An 18,286-nucleotide genomic window follows, 5' to 3' on the forward strand; every position below is an offset into this window, starting at 1 on the left:
AAGAGACCTCATCCTGGTGCCCTCCCTTGCATCTGGCATTCTGACATAGCCCAATTCTAAAATCAGGAGGTTGCACATACACATCATGGCTTTTAACCCGTGATGAATTTTTCCTCCAGAAACGTGTCCAATCCCCTTTTAAAGGCATCCAGGTCAGTCGCCATCACCACATCCTGTGGCAAGGAGTTCCACAGACCAACCACACGCTGAGCAAATAAATATTTTCTCTTGTCTGTTCTAACTCTCCCAACACTCAATTTTAGTGGATGTCCCCTGGTTCTGGTGTTATGTGAGAGTGTATAGAGCATCTCCCTATCCACTCTACTCTCGCGGCATACAGTGTGCAGCCAGAGCACTGGCGGGAAGGCTGGAGCATTCCCATGTGTGCTGTCAGATTGCTTGCCACCTGCTGGAGCAGGTAAACCAGCAGGGGAGGCGGGACGGGCAGAACAGGAGCAGGGAGGCTGCGGGACGGGGTGGATCTGGCAGTGATGGTGTGCGCCGGATCCAATCACCTCTGGTGGCAGCCCCCCTGCCCCCTTTCGTGTTGCTCCAGCGATCTAGCGGCTTCTGGTGCTCAATCTGAGCAAGGGGACAAATGGTCTTACTCTGAGGAGACCTCCGGCAGCCGAAAATCCCCTGCAGGATGCAGCAGAATGTGCGCTGGCACTACTGCATTGCCACGCAGGAAATTAGTTAGGAGTGGGCAGAGTCTGTTAATTGTATGTGGTCTTAGGCAGGCTGGGTAGGCGGAGAATCATGTATGTGTACAATGGGATGTTGTGGGTAGACTGCTGGCCCGAACCTAAGACAGAGACCAGAGACAATTCCTCAGTCCATCAACCTTCAAAGGCCTGATGTTGTGGGCAGGATCAGCTTGGGCTAGTTCAGTGGTTTCCAGGCTTTTGGGAGGCCCTGGAGGAGGCTGCTGCTTTTTTATGAACCACCAAAGATTGGGCCACAACCGACTGGTGGGTCCCAGGCTCACAGCTGGAGAACTGCTGGGGTAGTGGCCCTCTCTCAGTCTCATGCTCTCACACATTTGTCTTGACTGGGGATGAAGTGTGAGAAGAGGTGAGAACCATCCACATTGCTCTGAACTTCATGGAGGAAGGGCAGGATAGAAGTGCAGTCAGTGGCTGTGTTGGCAGAATGGAAAGATAAGCATGCTTGAGAATCCATAGCAGCTGTATAACAGAAGACCAGTGTAAACAGAACAGAGTGCTCTAGGCAAGCTGGAGCTTGCTTCTGCTGCAGGACACTGTCTTACAGCTGACTTAACAGAGAGAAAAATAATTTCTGAGAGATTTAACCCCTGAGAAATGGTTAGGATGGATTTGATTTTTGGGGTTTTTTCATTTTTAATTTGTTTTATGGTACAAATAAAATGCACATATGTGTAGATTTCCATATGTGTGCATTGCTGCCTTGGTGTTTTAATTAAAAGGCAGAGCATAAATATTTTCCATAAATATCCAAATAGCATGTTATGTGCATGCATGCATATCACTCCTATATAAACCTACTTATCCTATTGTTTAGGTCTTGTATACATTGCAGTTTGCAGGCTGTAGCTGTTTACATCTGAAATGCTACTGTTGTCCTTGATAAGTGTGTTTGATGCTGTGTGTCATTGTGGGTACAATTTTACAGCAGAGATAAATAACTCAAAATAATTTTGCCACGTTTGAAAATGTATATGGTTTCAAAGTTATTTTCAGCCCTGGCTAGTTAAAAATACAACTTCAGAACATGCCTGGAATTGAAAAGTTGCTTATCATCTACTTCCAGTTTTTCCTAAATTACATTTCTTTTTAGGCATGATTGAGTCAAAGTTACACTCTTTGAACTCCCTTTGATTTCATTGAAAGAAATAAGTGTGTGCTTAAACCACTTTGTTTGGAATCAAGGGGGACTTCAGAGTACTTCACTTTAGTTTAGTTTGGGGTCCTCTTTTGACCAAATGTATGTAGAGAAATACATCTACAGCCCATATTTGGGGAGCTGCATCTGGGGAGAATCACGTGGCCCATTTCAAACATGATGTTGCATAGTTGCTACAATCTAGAGTGCCCGTGAATGTGCAGGGACTTTATCTCCCCTGAGAAAGAATAGTTCAATGTGCACAGTACACTTTTGTGAATGATCCCATCTCATTTCCCACATCAAACAACAGAATGGGAAACCTCTCTGAGTGCTGGGCTCCGTAGGTTCTTCATAGGCTTGGACCAGTGAAGATCTCTGAGTGTTCCATAGCCGCCATGTTTCCGTAATCCAGTGGTTCCCAAACATTTTAGCACCAGGACCCACTTTTTGAAATGACACTCTGTTGGGACCTGCCTAGCTTTATGAACCAAGTTTCTCCTTACCAACTGCTCAAGCCTCTGTTTTTATCCTTTTAACCTGTGGTTTTCAAACTCTCCGGGAGTTTGAAACCTGCAGTAAGTCTTTGCGGGGGCGGGGGGAAGGCAGCAGGATCGCATCGCTCAGGGGGCTGCAGGGACTGAGATGCACTCACCAGTCCTTGCAGCAGCCATCCCTGTGTGCGGGGAGCCCTGTGTGAGCGCCTGCAGGGCGGCCCAAGTCAGGGAAAGGGAGAGTGGAGCGATCTGCTCTGCCTTCGCAAAAGCAGAAGCGGAGCAGGTGCTCGCGCAGGGCTCCCCGCACACAGGGACGGCTGCTGCAGGGACTGGAGGGTGCACCCCAGTCCCTGCAGCCCCGTCAAAAGGGAAAGCGGAGCAGGGAACGATTGCTCTGCTTTCACTTTTCCTGACCTGGGGAGCCCTGCCGAAGGTTGCGCAGGGCTCCCCGCACCCCTGGGAGGCTGCAGGAGGCTTGGGCAAGTGCACCCAAGCCCCTGCAGCCCCCCTGAGTGGTGCGATACTGCGGATCGTGCTGCTGCCTTCCCCCTGTCTCCTGGCTGCCCCCGTCCCTTAAGGGGGCAGAGGCCAGGACCCACAGGCTGGGGCGTCGCGATGCCCTAGTTTGAATGCCACTGCTTTTAACTATACTGGGGTTGCCTTCTGGAGTATTTGTTGAGCTCCATATTTATCAGATCAGGACCATTCTGGTGGCCTTGTGTTTCCCTTCACCTGGCCTTCAATAGGAGCCAAGGCACGGTTACCTACTCATGAGTAAACATGCACTTGGCTGATCTGTTTCAGTTTCCATGGGTCTCAATACATTTTCCTTAGCTTGAGAGGAGGGACTTTCTTCCTGAGTGTTTTTTTGGGGCCTGCATTGATCGGATTGGGACCATTCTGGTGGCATTGCATTCCTCTTGGCCTGCCTTTCAAAGTGCACTGAGGCATGTCCACCTACCTGCGAGTAAACACACATTTAGCTTAGTTTCACTTTCCATAGGGCTCAATACATTTTCCTAGTAGCTTCCAGTTTGTCAATTTCAGTTTCACGACCCACAGACAATCAGGTCACAACTCATAGTTTGGGTAACACTGATGTAAACTGTTCAGCATCATTATTTAGAGTTATAGCATCATTTATTTCAAATGCATCATTTAAACTGAAATGAAAGCCACATTTTTGTACTAAACAGCACATAAAATTAACATCCTTTGGAAAATGCAATACTTAATAAAAATGTTTCACTGTATATTACTATTGTACCATCCATATATCAGGCACTTAAAGACAAGTCATTGTTCTGAAAGCTGGCAATCCAAAAAGAGTTGTTTCAAATTATAAAAATATGGAATCTGCAGATTTTTTTTTTTTTTTTTAAGACAATAAATTATTTTAGACAGATTAGCTTGGAACAGTAAAGAGTTAATTTTATTTCCTTTGATGCCTTCCTCATTGGTTTGTGGTATAAAAGTGCCATCTAGTGGTCAATAAATGTAAGACACTGGATGAAAGTAACATCCAGTACTGTACCTATTGATATAAACTTACACTGTAGGCAGGGAGAAGAATCCGTTGAATCTTCTCCCAAATGATAGATTTCTACTAGTATGGAAGTTATTCCCTCAGTGAGAGAATACTCAACTACACAGATCTTCTCCTGCAGCCTGAATGGTCCAGGAAAGGTTGTACCCTTTTAATTTTCCTGTGTGTATAAACTGATCTTTAATCGTACAGGGCAGAACTTGTGAGATGCACAATCTCCAATTAGGTGTATGTAAGGTACTGTGCACAGCCTATTCCTCTGTGCTTACGATTGCTGCATTTGAATTTCAGGTGGTGAATTGTTTGCTGGACTGTACAGTGACTACTGGGGGAGAGATGCCGCGGTCTTTCGCACAATGGGCCGCGTGGCACACATCCGGACTGAACCCGATGATGACCGCCTGCTGAAAGGTACAAGGAGTCCAAAAGCACTTAAGAAAAAAAAATAACATTTTTTGTTGTATAGTTCAGGGGTCTCCAAACTTTTGGACCTGAGGGCCGCATGAAATATCTGGTGTGGTGTGGAGGGCCGGGAAAAAAATTGAAATATAAAATTGAAATAAATAAATTAGAGATGGAACTTAGATGAGTGAATAAATGAATGAATGCCTTCGTTCATTCAACCTCTCTGGCCCTCGGAACACCCTCCAGACACAATCAGAGCACAGCTCTGGTCATGTTCAGTTGAGCGGGCCAGAGGCTTTCAGCGGACAAGAGGTTGTCTGTGGGCCGGAAAGAGGCTTGCTGCAAGCTGCATCTGGCCCCCGGGCCAGGGTTTGGAGACCCCTGGTATAGTTGGAGTTAGAAATGCTGCAGCAGTCTGATGCAGCAGGCTTATTCCTCTTGGAAAGCTTTACATACAGAAGGACCAGTTCAGTTTCTGACCTATCCAGAGAGGGTTGGGAAGGACTCCTATGTGAGATCCTGGAGATGGTCACCATCCACCAAACTGATCTATAAGAGTCCATTGATCCATCAATTGCTTGTGAATCCACATGGCTCCTGGGAAAGTCCAGTTAGAAGTTATGCATTTGGTTATTTTGGTCAATGTAGAAATTCTGCATTTAATTCACAATGACCTAAAGGTGTTGCTTAAGTACTGAGTACTGGCATTATCCTGTGTCTGCAGATCCTTTATCCCTGCTTTCACTTATCCACTGTTCACAGATTCCCCCATCACACAGATGACTTATCTGGTCTCTGATTGCAGCCCTCCTGTCACTTTATGCTGTGCCTGGCTGGTTTTGTGCTACCTACAAATGCTAACCGGAAGCACTCACAGAAAGTGGGTGGAAGGGCTGAAAACAACATGACACTATGAACTCTATAACAGCTTTCTTTTAGGATTCGCTGCTATCCATGGTTTCCGGTAGCCACAGTAGTATCCACTGATAGAGGGGATGTCTGTATATTGTTTGCACCATATTCGATAATAATGTTACAGCAGTTGTGTTGTTATTATAATAATGTTGGCAACCTTCAGTCTCGAAAGACTATGGTAGAAGCCTACAGCACCTGGTATTTCCAGGCGGTCTCCCATCCAAATACTAACCAGGCCTGACCCTGCTTAGCTTCTGAGATCAGACGAGATCTGGCATGTGCAGGGTAATAAGAATATATACTTTTTAACACAAAGCGCTTTACATAGCTAAATAAAGTTTATGAAAGGAGTTGACTCAGAGCTATCCTGGGGTACACCTCAGTGTTTTGATTTATCCTGGTAAAGTCAAACTGCAGAAGCTTTCACATGGTTCCGACTTCATAACGCAAGTGACCAAACACTCTTGATCCAGCGCATCTCTGGGCTCACATCGTATCTCTCTGCTGTTCTGAGTGCCAAATGAATAGAGCTAACTGGCTCCCATTCCTGTTTTGTGTACAGTCCCAGATGGTGACATAAACTCTGTGCCAAGTTTCATACTAATATAAATTAAAATTAATGAACCCCAGAGAGGAAGATTGGAAGAAGATCTTAGGGGCTTTTAAGTGTATGTATGAAAAATAACGATACGCTATACAAATATTTTTAGAGCTGATCTCCTCCATATGTTGAGAGAAGATTTGCTCACATGAAACAGGTTTTTTGTTTTTTTTAAAGCATTTCTTTTGTCTGCTGAGACTGATAGTTTTCCTTGTGCTCTTCTGGTCAGTCTTATTTACTAGATGTGTCTGTTGTTGAAAATGTGTATGCACTTAAAGCAGGGCTTCCCAAACTTTTTAGCACCAGGACTAACTATTTAAAATGATAATCTAATGCAACCCACTAGACAAAATAAAAAAAATCTAGAAAGAAATATTAATAATATTAATAAATTATTACGAGTTATTGAGTCCTGTGCTCCTGAAGCTGCTGGAGATCTTACATACAGTTTGTGTATATGGACATTTGCTAGACTCTCCCTGGAAATGGACTGTTCCCCCAGATCTTTGCAGTCATTCTAGGGTACCCAGAAGACTGATCTGGACAGCAAGAGGTGCATTTATGGACTTCCAGGTCAGACAAAAGGCTGAAAGTGTGTTTACACACAATCTACAACACACTAGTTACTAGAGAAAAGTGGAACATATGACATTTTAATTTGTGGGTATGACTCTCATACTATAAGTTAGCTTTCCAACTGACAATTTTCTTCTGCAAGCAAGGCAAGGGTGCTTCAAAAGGTTTTTTTTAATGTTTTGAAAACATTTTGCAACCCACCAGAAAACAACTCACAACCCACTGGTGGGTCCCGACCCAGAGTTTGGGAAAAACTGGCTTAACCCATTTTTGGCTGTCCCACAGGTGTACACATTTGGTCTCTGTTGTGTATATGCAACATTGGGCAGAAATGGCTTAAAGCAACCTTGATCAGAGCAGCAAATGACATAGTTGCATTCCAAATATCAGTGCATAATATGGAACATTAGAGATGTTTCCCTCACAGTGAACAAGCATCTGCAACCAATTTATAATGTAATTCGATACATGTATAATCAGAGATAAATCCCACTGTGTTTGGTGGGGCTTACTCCAAGGTAAGTGTTTATAAGGCTGCAGTCTTAGAAGATGTGCACTAATTGTAAAGGCATGCACCTTTCATTTGTCTGAAATCTTGATCGCACTCCAAATAGAGAGAATCTCATTGTGGACTTGCCTGCTCACCACTGTAGCCCATGTATCAACTGGGGCAAACGCACTTACGTGTCCTATTCCATATTTCATTTGATACACAATTTGCATGCATTCTAACATTATTATCCTCAAGCTAGTTATCCCTTGGAAAATCTTCATCTGAGCTGGAATTATTTGTTCCACTGCCCTGTAGTAGTGTCAGGCTAGAACCGAAATAGGATCAGAGTGAATTGTGCAACCAGGTGGACTACCTTGTTAGTCGGAAGGTCACTAAACGACATACACTGTATGCATGTATGTATTTTCAGGTTTTAAAGTGATCTGGAAATGTGACCAAGCCATATGTTGCCCCTTCCCACTGTAGGCCACCCCATAATTTCCAGACTGCAAACTGACTGCTCTGATTGTGCACATTTATCTGCTTACCCTGAAGGTAGTTTAATAAATGTGATCCATCTCTTCTTCTTTTGTCTCTTAAAGAACCTAAATTTGTTGGTTCCTACATGATTCCTGACAACGAAGACCGAGAGGATAACAAGATCTACTTCTTCTTTACTGAGAAAGCACTAGAGGCCGAGACAGACGCTCAGGCGATCTATTCCCGAGTGGGGAGAGTGTGTGCAGTAAGCACCTCTTTATCATGACCCCAGAATCCTGCTGCTTAAAACATGCCTTTTCATCCTGTGGTCTTAAATCCTTCAGGTTTACAAAAGATTTTTTAAAAATCCCAGGCCGCATCCTGAATTTTACCCCAGGCTCCAAATCAAAGAGTCCCACTCATCTACTGACAGGGTGGGGGATGACTGGCCACCCACCTAACGGTGGTTCTGGCATAGCTCAGATATGAATTCCAAAGCTCATTCCATCTTGAGTGGCATAAAATAAAACATGATGGAAAACATAAAAGAAGCAGGAGGAGGAGGTGTGGAAAGAAAACAGGCCCTGGCATGAAGGGGCTCTCTGCAAAACTTTGGTCTGCTCCTTATCCAAATTCTGAAATGTGTGTATTCCCAAATTTAACTCAAAGCTAAACCCCAGTACCAAATCTGATAGCAGAAACCAAAGACATTTTGGGCTTTAGAGCCTTTTAATCATGTTTCCTCAGAAGAAGTTTAATTAATTTCAGTGGAAATTGTTTCCAAATAGGTTGCTGCAGCTTTGCAGACTTATTCTGTGCATGTTTACTGAGTCAGACGTACTTTTGCATGGAAAGGAGACTTTCCAGCAAGGAATATGCACAGGACTGCAGTTTTACAGCCCAATCCTCTGCATGGTTATTCAGGAAAAAATCATCATTGAAACCAGTGGGAGGGACATTCAGGTAAACTGCACAGACTTTAAGTCTTGGAAGTGTGTTCCTTTTCCTGTATGGAACCTCTAGATATTGCATAATGAATTCAGGATGTTCAGTCTGCAGGTTGCATGACAGCCGCTATACGCATAGTGCTGGTCAGGTTTAATATCTCATTAGCACCCATCAGAGCGGTACAAGGGGGTGCCCAAACATCCTTGCCAACCCCTATAAAGGGCTAACAGGAGTAAGCTATACCTCCCAACCACCACAAACTACCACAAGTGAAATGCTCTACGGTGCAGCCTTATAACTCCATTTCCCTCTTCTTGCCCTGCAGTCGTGGCTTAGCTCAGAGAAGATGAGTGAGCCTTGACCCCCTTACCATTGTGCTGGCTCCTCTAAACCCCCAACCATCCCCTTGCCCAGGTGCTACTATAAGTTAAGGGCATCATTCCTGTGGACTGCTTTGTTCATATTTTCTTTCTTCCTTTCTTTTCAGAATGACATGGGTGGGCAACGGATGCTGGTGAATAAGTGGATCACGTTCCTCAAAACAAGGTTGATCTGCTCCGTTCCAGGGATGAATGGCATCGACACACATTTTGATGAGCTTGGTGAGTTCAGGGCTGGTCAGAGAAGCTCCCTGTCTCATCCACAGCTGGCAAAAATGGGGGGGGGGCCTGTTTGGCATTCAGGACACTGAATGCTAATTTCTCCAAAAATATGTAAGAGGTGAGCTTGCTACTGCCCGCCACCTTTGTCTTTCTTAATCCTTTTATGATACAGCCGCATGGGTGGCAGTGGCAGGAGCAGGGCTGAAGGTGGTGGTCGCGTTCCTACTGACCGACACTTGCTACGCATGATGTGTTTTTCAGCAAAATACTGTACACGAGTGCCGTGGTTATCAGACTTTTTATTGGTGCGACCCAGTTCGTCGGCCAAGGCAGTCACATCACTTGCCAGAATGCCTTGCAGCTTCCAGGTCGTGCTGCAGAATGTGAGGCCCTTAGGCATCCTGTAGCGCAGCTTGCCCAATGAAACGGGTCATGCACTGGCACTACCAGGAGGCCGCAAGGCAATCTGGAGCATGATTTGGCCCAGAATGCCTTGCAGCTTCCAGGTCACGGGAGCCCTGTGACCCACCAAAAATTGGGTTGCAACCCACAGTATGAGAACCGCTGCATTAGGGAATGACTCATCATAATATAGCTTCATAACTTCAGGTTTAAAAAATAGTTGCCTCTATGAACTTACAAGCAGCCACGATATTTTTGTTGCTTTCACCCAAAATCACTGAGGATGATGTTCTGTCACAGCATGGCGTCACTCCGCAGCGCATTCTGGGCTAAAAAAAAAGTTCCTGGCAAGAGCCAGCTGCTCCCAATACCTCCAGGCATCAAATTCTGCTTCTGCCACTCGCTCCAAAGCTGCAGGGGGTTTGGCCGCTTCCCTGCATCACTCCAGTTCCATCCTTTCATCTGAAACATAATCTGAAACCTGATGAAATAAAAATTTAGGATTGGTATAAGACGAGTTTCATGCTTCTGGGGTGGCTGAGGAATAGTGAGGGTCAGAATGACTGACTTGGTGGAGCAATCAGCAAGTTGAGTCTCCCAGGCTTATCAGCACCTGTTCAATTAATGACAGTGTCGGTTAGTGACAGGCTTTGGGGAACATATCCTCATCATTAATCCATGCATAACTGTATTTTTAGTAAACCTACATAACCCACTATCTGTTTGGAGTGAAACAACTAATTAAGAGTGTTCCTTGATGGGTAGCACAGCACAGCTTCTGCAGCCACCTCCTTTCGAGGACAGAAAGTGATAACTGAGGTTTGAACAGCATCCTGCTTTCACTTTTCAGAGGATGTCTTTTTACTCCAAACTCGGGACAGCAAAAACCCAGTGATCTTTGGGCTCTTCAACACCACGAGGTAAGCCGTTCTGAAGTGTGATAGTGATCACATGATGGTCGTAGTGATGATGTGAATGGGCACCTGTGAAGATGGCTCTTTTCCCTGATTGCTTTTAGAAAAGGAAGCTCTAACGCTCTAACACCTGGTCAGGCCTGAGGTGTCTTAGACTCTGGCTACATATTACTCACACTGCCTATTGTAAAAGAGAGCTAGAGAGGATGGTAGTGTGAGACTGCCATCCTCTCTCTCTCTCTCTCTCTCTCTCTTTCTCTCTCTCTCTCTCTCTCTCTCACACACACACACACACACACACACACACACACAGAGGGCACTGCTGGTCCCCTTTCTCCTGTGTTTGATCATCACATCTCTGTCTCGTAAGTGGCTATTTTTTCCTACCTCTTCCTCTCCCAACTCCTAGGGAAAGGTAGCTGCTAAAGAAAGAGGTGTGAGGATAAAAAATGCAAAGCAGCACATATAGCTCTTCCCTCCTTGCATACCTGGCTGGGATCTACTCCCACTTTCTCTGCCAGCTGGCAGGGAATTCTGAACAGGCCTTGCTGAGTTGCTCTCATGTAGTCATGAAAGGGCTGTCTCCTGTGCTGTGTAGAAGACTCCATCTTGTCTTCAAATAGTCCGGTTATTAGATGACATGCAAACAAATGGTAAGATATGTCCATTTTTAAACTCTGTTTAAGACTCCCACTGAAGTCACTTTAAGCTATTTCTGCCCAAAATATATACGCAACAGGGACCACATGTGTACAGCTATGGACTGGGCAAAAATGGGTTTGAAAAACCTCCCCTTAACTCCCTTTAAAGTCACTTTAAAGACTTCTCAAAGACAACCAGTTCCTAAGTACTTAGATAAAATTTGGTCTTGTGCGGATTCCAGTGTCTACCCAAAAGTTTTCTTTTCTTTTTTAATTCAGCCCTAAAAGGTATTGTTCCCAGAGCTGGCCACCAAAGCCTGCAAGGCTGTAACAACCCACCACCTGGGAGCCAATGTTTACATTTTTACACTCCCCCTCTCCCGCAAAATATTCTCATGTGCTTTACTCAGAGCTAGATCAGGCATACACTTATGTGACTTAGAAATGGAAGCTTGGTAAGTAACACGTTTGTACATGGACGAGAGGCAGTGGTGTAGCTAGAGAGGGTACAAAGCACTAGGTCTTGCAGGGACCCTCACCGAACTGTGCAAGGGGGCCCTCTCCCCTCCCTTCAGAGCCAGGTGTTCATCTCCATTTTGCTCCCACTGCCTAGAATGGCTCCGAAGGGGAGGGGCCTTTGCATGCCTTAGACTTAGTGGTTTGCACCCCCTCTAGCTATGCCACTGGATAAGGGCTTCTGCCTATGTCACATTTTGTCTTCCCAACGAACTCTGCTACCCAGTGATCTTCCATCTGAGATCTTTGCTTTACTTTTTGATTTTGCTTTGTAGCAACATATTCCGAGGATACGCCATCTGCGTCTATCACATGGCCAGTGTTCGGGCAGCTTTCAACGGGCCGTACGCCCACAAAGAAGGGCCTGAATATCACTGGTCTGTGTATGAAGGAAAAGTTCCTTACCCACGACCTGGATCGGTAAGTGCAAAAGGGTTTCATGTATTGTTTTTTATTTTATCGTAACTGAAATTTCAGTGATAGGGATAGTTGTTTTAATTTTTAAAAACAAGCACTGGAAAATCTTGTCGATAAGAATCAGGGTCTTCAAGGGCAGCTTGACAGTGCCCACCCTAGGGGCATCCCCGAATATGTCAGAGCTATTAGTTGTAGCTTGGAGGGCAAGAGTATCTCTGCATAGAGACATATTGTGCTCATATTCGGCTGAGCTTTAACTGGATGCAAATTAACAGAGCAATTGGCATTCATGTCGCCAGATCCTGAAAATGGTTAAGGAGCTCAAAATTCTCCAGTAAATCCCTATTGCTGCTTTGCAGAGCCTCTGATGCTTCTTCCCTCTGATCCAGCAATTTTCAGCTGGTGTGCCATGGCTCACTGGTGTGCCATGAAAGGTCCACAGGTGTGCACAGGAGTTTGGAGCAGAGTGGTTGAAAATCACTGAAAATCTCTTCTGGGTTCCGCAGCTCTGTTTCTAGAGCAACTGTCTGTAGTAACAAATGGCCTGTCCCTCTTCCTCTGCTGGCTGATAGACAGACAAATAGTTACTACAGACAGTTGCCCTAGAAACAGAGGCACCGAACCCAGAAGACTCTCCCTGAAACCGGAAGTGACATTGCAAGAGACAAAGACCATAGAGAAGACCATAGAGCAGGGGTGCTCACTTTTTTGGCTCGATAGCTACTTTGAAACCCAGCAAGGCCCGGAGATCTACCAGAGTTTTTTTTACAATGTTAGCGCCATCATAACATATAACATTTATGTGTACAATGTATGTTGGTGTACCTTGCATAACCGCATGAGCCAATATTACACAACACAACATAATTAACTATAAACATTTTTGTAATTACTTGAGTTTACTTTGATGACTTGCACTGAAGTGAATCAGCCAAGGATGCATAGTCCAGACAGTAGCTGCTGACAGCCAGCCTCAAGCACACTTCCAAAAGTTCATCAGTCATGGTGGAACTTAATGATCTTCTTGTAGGAAAAGGCTGACTCACATAAATAAGTGGAGCTCTTCCTGCCTCAGGTGTTCTTATATCCCTGAGGGCCCTATTGCCTTCAAGTGGCTGCAGCTGTGCAGCACACTCTGCTGGATGCCCAGGCCTTACCCTTAAAGGGGCCACTGCTGACACCACATCTACCTCCTCACCAGATCTTCCTTGATTCCAATACAAGTGGGGGGGGGGAAGAGCAGATCTCTATACAGACCAGTGCAAAAGCAGGGGAAAGGTGTGGGGGAGGGAAGATCTCTATATAGACATCACAGCAAGACCAGTGCAAAACCCCTTGCACACAGAACCAACAGATGGAAACTGGGGGGGGGGGGGCAGATCTCCTTACATACCAGTGCAAAAACAGAGGAAAGGTAAGTCAGCCCCAGTAGAGTCAACGGGGCTCACTCCCAGGGATGCGTGGATGGGAGAGAAGCCTGCCAGCGGCTCCTCTCCCAGGGAGGAGCCTGCCAGGAGCTCACTTCCTGGGCTCCCTGGACTCACTCCCTGGGCTCACAAGCCTGCCAGGGGCTCACTCCCAGGGATGCGTGGACAGGAGAGAAGCCTGCGAGCAGCTCCTCTCCAGGTCTACTCACGAGTCAGCCCCAGTAGAGTCAAAGGGGCTCACTCCCAGGAATGCGTGGACGGGAGAGAAGCCTGCGATCGACTCATTTTGCCTCGCGATCGACCAGTTGATCGCGATCGACGTATTGAGCACCCCTACCATAGAGGTCAGTGTGCCATGAGAAGAAAACTATTGAAAATGCTGCTCTAATTTCATTGACTTAATTGTTTGATTCCCAGTGTGATATTTTTAAAAACAGCATGACAAATCAGCTCTCGGCGCTCTAAAATATCCCCTCCCCAATGGACTGGGTACCCTCTTAAGCCACTAAGAGTTTTGTTTCTTTTGTAAGCCAGCGACCTATGTTCTCAAATCTTTCTCCAGTTGGAATTTCCAGTATGGTTTGGCACCACTGGTCCTCTGTCTGTGGCTGCTCATGAAAAGCCAGATACACGAGCTTTTGCTGGAAACCGCATGCTCTGCCGTTTATGACAAGCGGCCGGCAAAAATTCCACTGCTGGCTGATTAGAAAATGCACTTCAAAACCGTCTTGGAGCAAATGCTTCAGTGTAGCCAAGCCTAAGAGAAGGAAAGGAAAATAAACACAGCCCCATTTGACAAGTGCCCGAGTTTATTAGTGTCGATTACAGCCTGCCACAAGTTGGGACTGGCTGCTTCCAGTAAACATAAAGAGTATTTTATTTCACTTTATTGATTGAAAATCCGATTTAGATGGGGAGAGCCCTGCTACTGTGGCTGCACTTGAATTGTTTCTGAAAACCGCACTCTTTTCAAGAGCCCGGGAGGAAATAAACGATTACTAAAGTATTTCTAGCAGAATCTTAAATGTTTCCAATTAAGGAGCACGAGGCAACTTTTGAACTGAAGAATCCACGTTGAGCTCGGAAACCTGATCCGAGACTTTTATCAAAACATTTGAACCTTTCTCTTTAGGGTAATAAATCTCTTCTAGCACAATTAGACCCCAATCCTGTACAGACCCCCACACCATACACATCTAGGTGACCCAACTGAATGCAACGGAGCCTCCCATCTAAGGAAACATTTAAAGCATTTGTGCACAGTCTGTCTCACTCCCAGATATATCCTGTGCACACGGAGGAGATTCCCATTCTCTGGCTAGAACTCCATCCATGCATGCAGAAACCTGCACATGCCTACGAGGCTCTGGACAGGATGACAGGCATCCTCTTTTTCCAGGACATGTCCTCCTTTTAGCCTTGGAAAAAAACTTAAATGTCCTCCTTTCCCTGTGAGCAGCCCCTGAAGGCAGCACACAGCCTTCCTGTAATTAATAAATTATATGTAGTATAGTTTTTAATTTAATAATAATATAGTGTTTAACCACATGAAATCAATATTAGTTTAGTTATTAGCCATTTAGTTATTTGATTTTTCTCTGTAAACCGCTTTGTGAACTTTTAGTTGAAAAGCGGTATATAAATACTGTTAATAATAATAATAATAATAATAATAATAATAATAATAATAATAATAATAATAATATACTTGTGTCTTCAGCTTTTATTTTGTCATGTCCTACATTTTTCTTGGATGGCCTACATTTTCAGGTGCCTTGTTGGTCTGGATCATGTTGAGTTTGTTTTATTAGGTATGGTGAAGAAGGAGCATTGGACATTTTTAATACCATACACCATTTTCAGTACCTTCAGACAAGAAGGTGATACCATTTTTTAAATGCATTTTTTTCTCACGATGACACCAAAATTCTCCAACTTAAAATGCTTGACTTCATTGCCAGTCTGGGGTATTTCATCCAGAAATTATTCTGCTGCTTGGAAAGTTTGATGAGATTCTGTGCATACCTGGTGACTGTTGAGAGGAGCCTGCCCAAAGCCTGCTGTTAATCTTTGAGTCGCTGGCCTTCTTCCATCCTTGGTGAGGGGGAGACAGGTATCTTGGGGGAGGCCAGGCTCCCCAACCTCTTGATAGGCTGGTCTGAAATTTCCCTCTCCCAAGTCAGGAGACAGGACTAGATTTGGTGTCAACTAAACCTGATAGGATCCTGGAAGGTTTTGGTCAAGGCTGTTGTTCCCTGTGGAAACCAAACAGTCAGGAGGGGGTAGCGGTTTGGGAGTTAGGTTCAAATCCCTGCTCAGCCATGAAGCTTCCTGGGTAGCCTTGGACCAGTCACAGCCTCAGCCTCATACACCTCACAGGGGCTTTGTGAGAACAGAAGGAGGGAAGGAAGCGTGTACACCACCCTGAGCTCCTTGGAGTAAGAGCTACTCGTACGAGAAATGTGGAAAATAAACGGTCATGGCACTTCAATATACATGTAACGGGGGGAAAGCTGTGTGCAATACCTGACCCAGAGGTCTAGATGGATGGAAAACAGGACGGGCTGACAGCCTCAGTGTACAAAGAGAACTGTCATTCAGAGAAAAACAGGGTTTTCTCATGAGAAGGGTGGCTGTTCATGACAAACCTGGACACCCAATTTATGCATTTATTTTTTCAAGCCGTGATGCCTTGGAACCCAGGTGAGAACAGGTGCATGCCATTTGTGCAGGAGATGATCACAAATCTCCTAGCAGTGTCATAACAGTGTCTCCCTGGTGTTTCCTAGTGTGCCAGCAAAGTGAACGGTGGGCTGTACGGGAGCACCAAGGAATACCCAGACGAAGCCATCCGTTTTGCTAGAAGTCACCCGCTGATGTATCAGCCCATTAGGCCTGTCCACAAGAGACCGGTCCTGGTGAAGACAGACGGGAAATACAACCTCAAACAACTAGCGGTGGACCGAGTGGAAGCGGAAGATGGGCAGTACGACGTCTTATTCATTGGGACAGGTAAATGAACAGAGGGAAGGGATTCAAGAGCACCGGGCTTTCCTTCATTTCTTCCCCACTCAGCTTCCAAGCCCAAAGCCAAATTCTGCCACTGACCTTTCAATGCTACTTCGCAGTCAGTGCCCACTGCCTGCTTCCCCCCAACTGATGCCTACTTCCTGTTTCTTCCCCAGTTTCTTCACCACTTCCGCACCTTGCAAGGTTAGGAAATCTTTCAGGCTGTTTGGCTTTTTAAAAAATTATTCTAATCCATCTTTTCGGTATCAAGGACACAGAAGGTGGCATACATCAGTCAAAGCAATCAGTACAAAACGTGTTAAAATATAGCAAAATAAACCATAAAGCACAACCAAACAAGAATAAAACAGCAGAGGAACAGTAAGGCATCGGGGCAGCAAATAAAACAGTCAAGAAACTAAACTGAACAGAACAGCTTTTATAAGAAGGCAGAACACCCCCACACACACCCCCAAAAGACACCTGGCTAAAGCCAGGAAGCAAACCTTAGGAGAAAAGGCTGCTGCTGAGCCTCATGGCTTTTCCTTCCCTGTCTCCAATACTTACCCCCTTCCCTGACCTGATTTGGCACCATTCGTTGGCCACTGCGTGACATGAGAAGTGGCAGAGGAGTTTTACTGACATGATCAGTAAATCTCAAAACACATAGACGAACAGGCCTTGCTGAGGGAGAGTCAGCATGACTTCTGTAAGGGTAAGTCTTGCCTCACAAACCTTATAGAATTCTTTGAAAAGGTCAACAGGCATGTGGATGTGGGAGAACCCGTGGACATTATATATCTGGACTTTCAGAAGGCATTTGAAACGGTCCCTCACCAAAGGCTACTGAAAAAACTCCACAGTCAGGGAATTAGAGGACAGGTCCTCTCGTGGATTGAGAACTGGTTGGAGGCCAGGAAGCAGAGAGTGGGTGTCAATGGGCAATTTTCACAATGGAGAGAGGTGAAAAGCGGTGTGCCCCAAGGATCTGTCCTGGGACCGGTGCTTTTCAACCTCTTCATAAATGACCTGGAGACAGGGTTGAGCAGTGAAGTGGCTAAGTTTGCAGACGACACCAAACTTTTCCGAGTGGTGAAGACCAGAAGTGATTGTGAGGAGCTCCAGAAGGATCTCTCCAGACTGGCAGAATGGGCAGCAAAATGGCAGATGCGCTTCAATGTCAGTAAGTGTAAAGTCATGCACATTGGGGCAAAAAATCAAAACTTTAGATATAGGCTGATGGGTTCTGAGCTGTCTGTGACAATCAGGAGAGAGATCTTGGGGTGGTGGTGGACAGGTCGATGAAAGTGTCGACCCAATGTGCGGTGGCAGTGAAGAAGGCCAATTCTATGCTTGGGATCATTAGGAAGGGTATTGAGAACAAAACAGTTAGTATTATAATGCCGTTGTACAAATCTATGGTAAGGCCACACCTGGAGTATTGTGTCCAGTTCTGGTCGCTGCATCTCAAAAAAGACATAGTGGAAATGGAAAAGGTGCAAAAGAGAGCGACTAAGATGATTACGGGGCTGGGGCACCTTCCTTATGAGGAAAGGCTACGGCGTTTGGGCCTCTTCAGCCTAGAAAAGAGACGCTTGAGGGGGGACATGATTGAGACATACAAAATTATGCAGGGGATGGACAGAGTGGATAGGGAGATGTTCTTTACACTCTCACGTAACACCAGAACCAGGGGACATCCACTAAAATTGAGTGTTGGGCGGGTTAGGACAGACAAAAGAAAATATTTCTTTACTCAGCGTGTGGTTGGTCTGTGGAACTCCTTGCCACAGGATGTGGTGATGGCGTCTGGCCTGGATGCCTTTAAAAGGGGATTGGACAAGTTTCTGGAGGAAAAATCCATTACGGGTTACAAGCCATGATGTGTATGCGCAACCTCCTGATTTTAGAAATGGGTTTTGTCAGAAGGCCAGATGCAAGGGAGGGCACCAGGATGCAGGTCTCTTGTTATCTGGAGTGCTCCCTGGGGCATTTGGTGGGGCGCTGTGAGATATAGCAAGCTGGACTAGATGG

At 45.4% G+C, this 18,286-nt stretch overlaps 1 protein-coding gene and 1 pseudogene across 1 annotated transcript in view; one reads left to right on the plus strand and one right to left on the minus strand.

The window, feature by feature from the left end:
- SEMA3E (semaphorin 3E) overlaps positions 1 to 18,286 on the plus strand; it is a 71,446-nt gene that overhangs the window by 41,376 nt on the left and 11,784 nt on the right. The window contains exons 5-10 of the mRNA XM_066633139.1: positions 4,198 to 4,317; positions 7,499 to 7,641; positions 8,812 to 8,926; positions 10,179 to 10,248; positions 11,675 to 11,819; positions 16,033 to 16,255. Coding sequence (XP_066489236.1) covers positions 4,198 to 4,317; positions 7,499 to 7,641; positions 8,812 to 8,926; positions 10,179 to 10,248; positions 11,675 to 11,819; positions 16,033 to 16,255 — 816 coding nt within the window. The remainder of the gene's footprint in view (positions 1 to 4,197; positions 4,318 to 7,498; positions 7,642 to 8,811; positions 8,927 to 10,178; positions 10,249 to 11,674; positions 11,820 to 16,032; positions 16,256 to 18,286) is intronic.
- Positions 5,410 to 5,528, minus strand: LOC136657884 (5S ribosomal RNA; annotated as a pseudogene).

This window comes from Tiliqua scincoides, chromosome 7, assembly GCF_035046505.1.
Source record: "Tiliqua scincoides isolate rTilSci1 chromosome 7, rTilSci1.hap2, whole genome shotgun sequence".
NCBI classification, from domain to species: Eukaryota; Metazoa; Chordata; class Lepidosauria; order Squamata; family Scincidae; genus Tiliqua; species Tiliqua scincoides.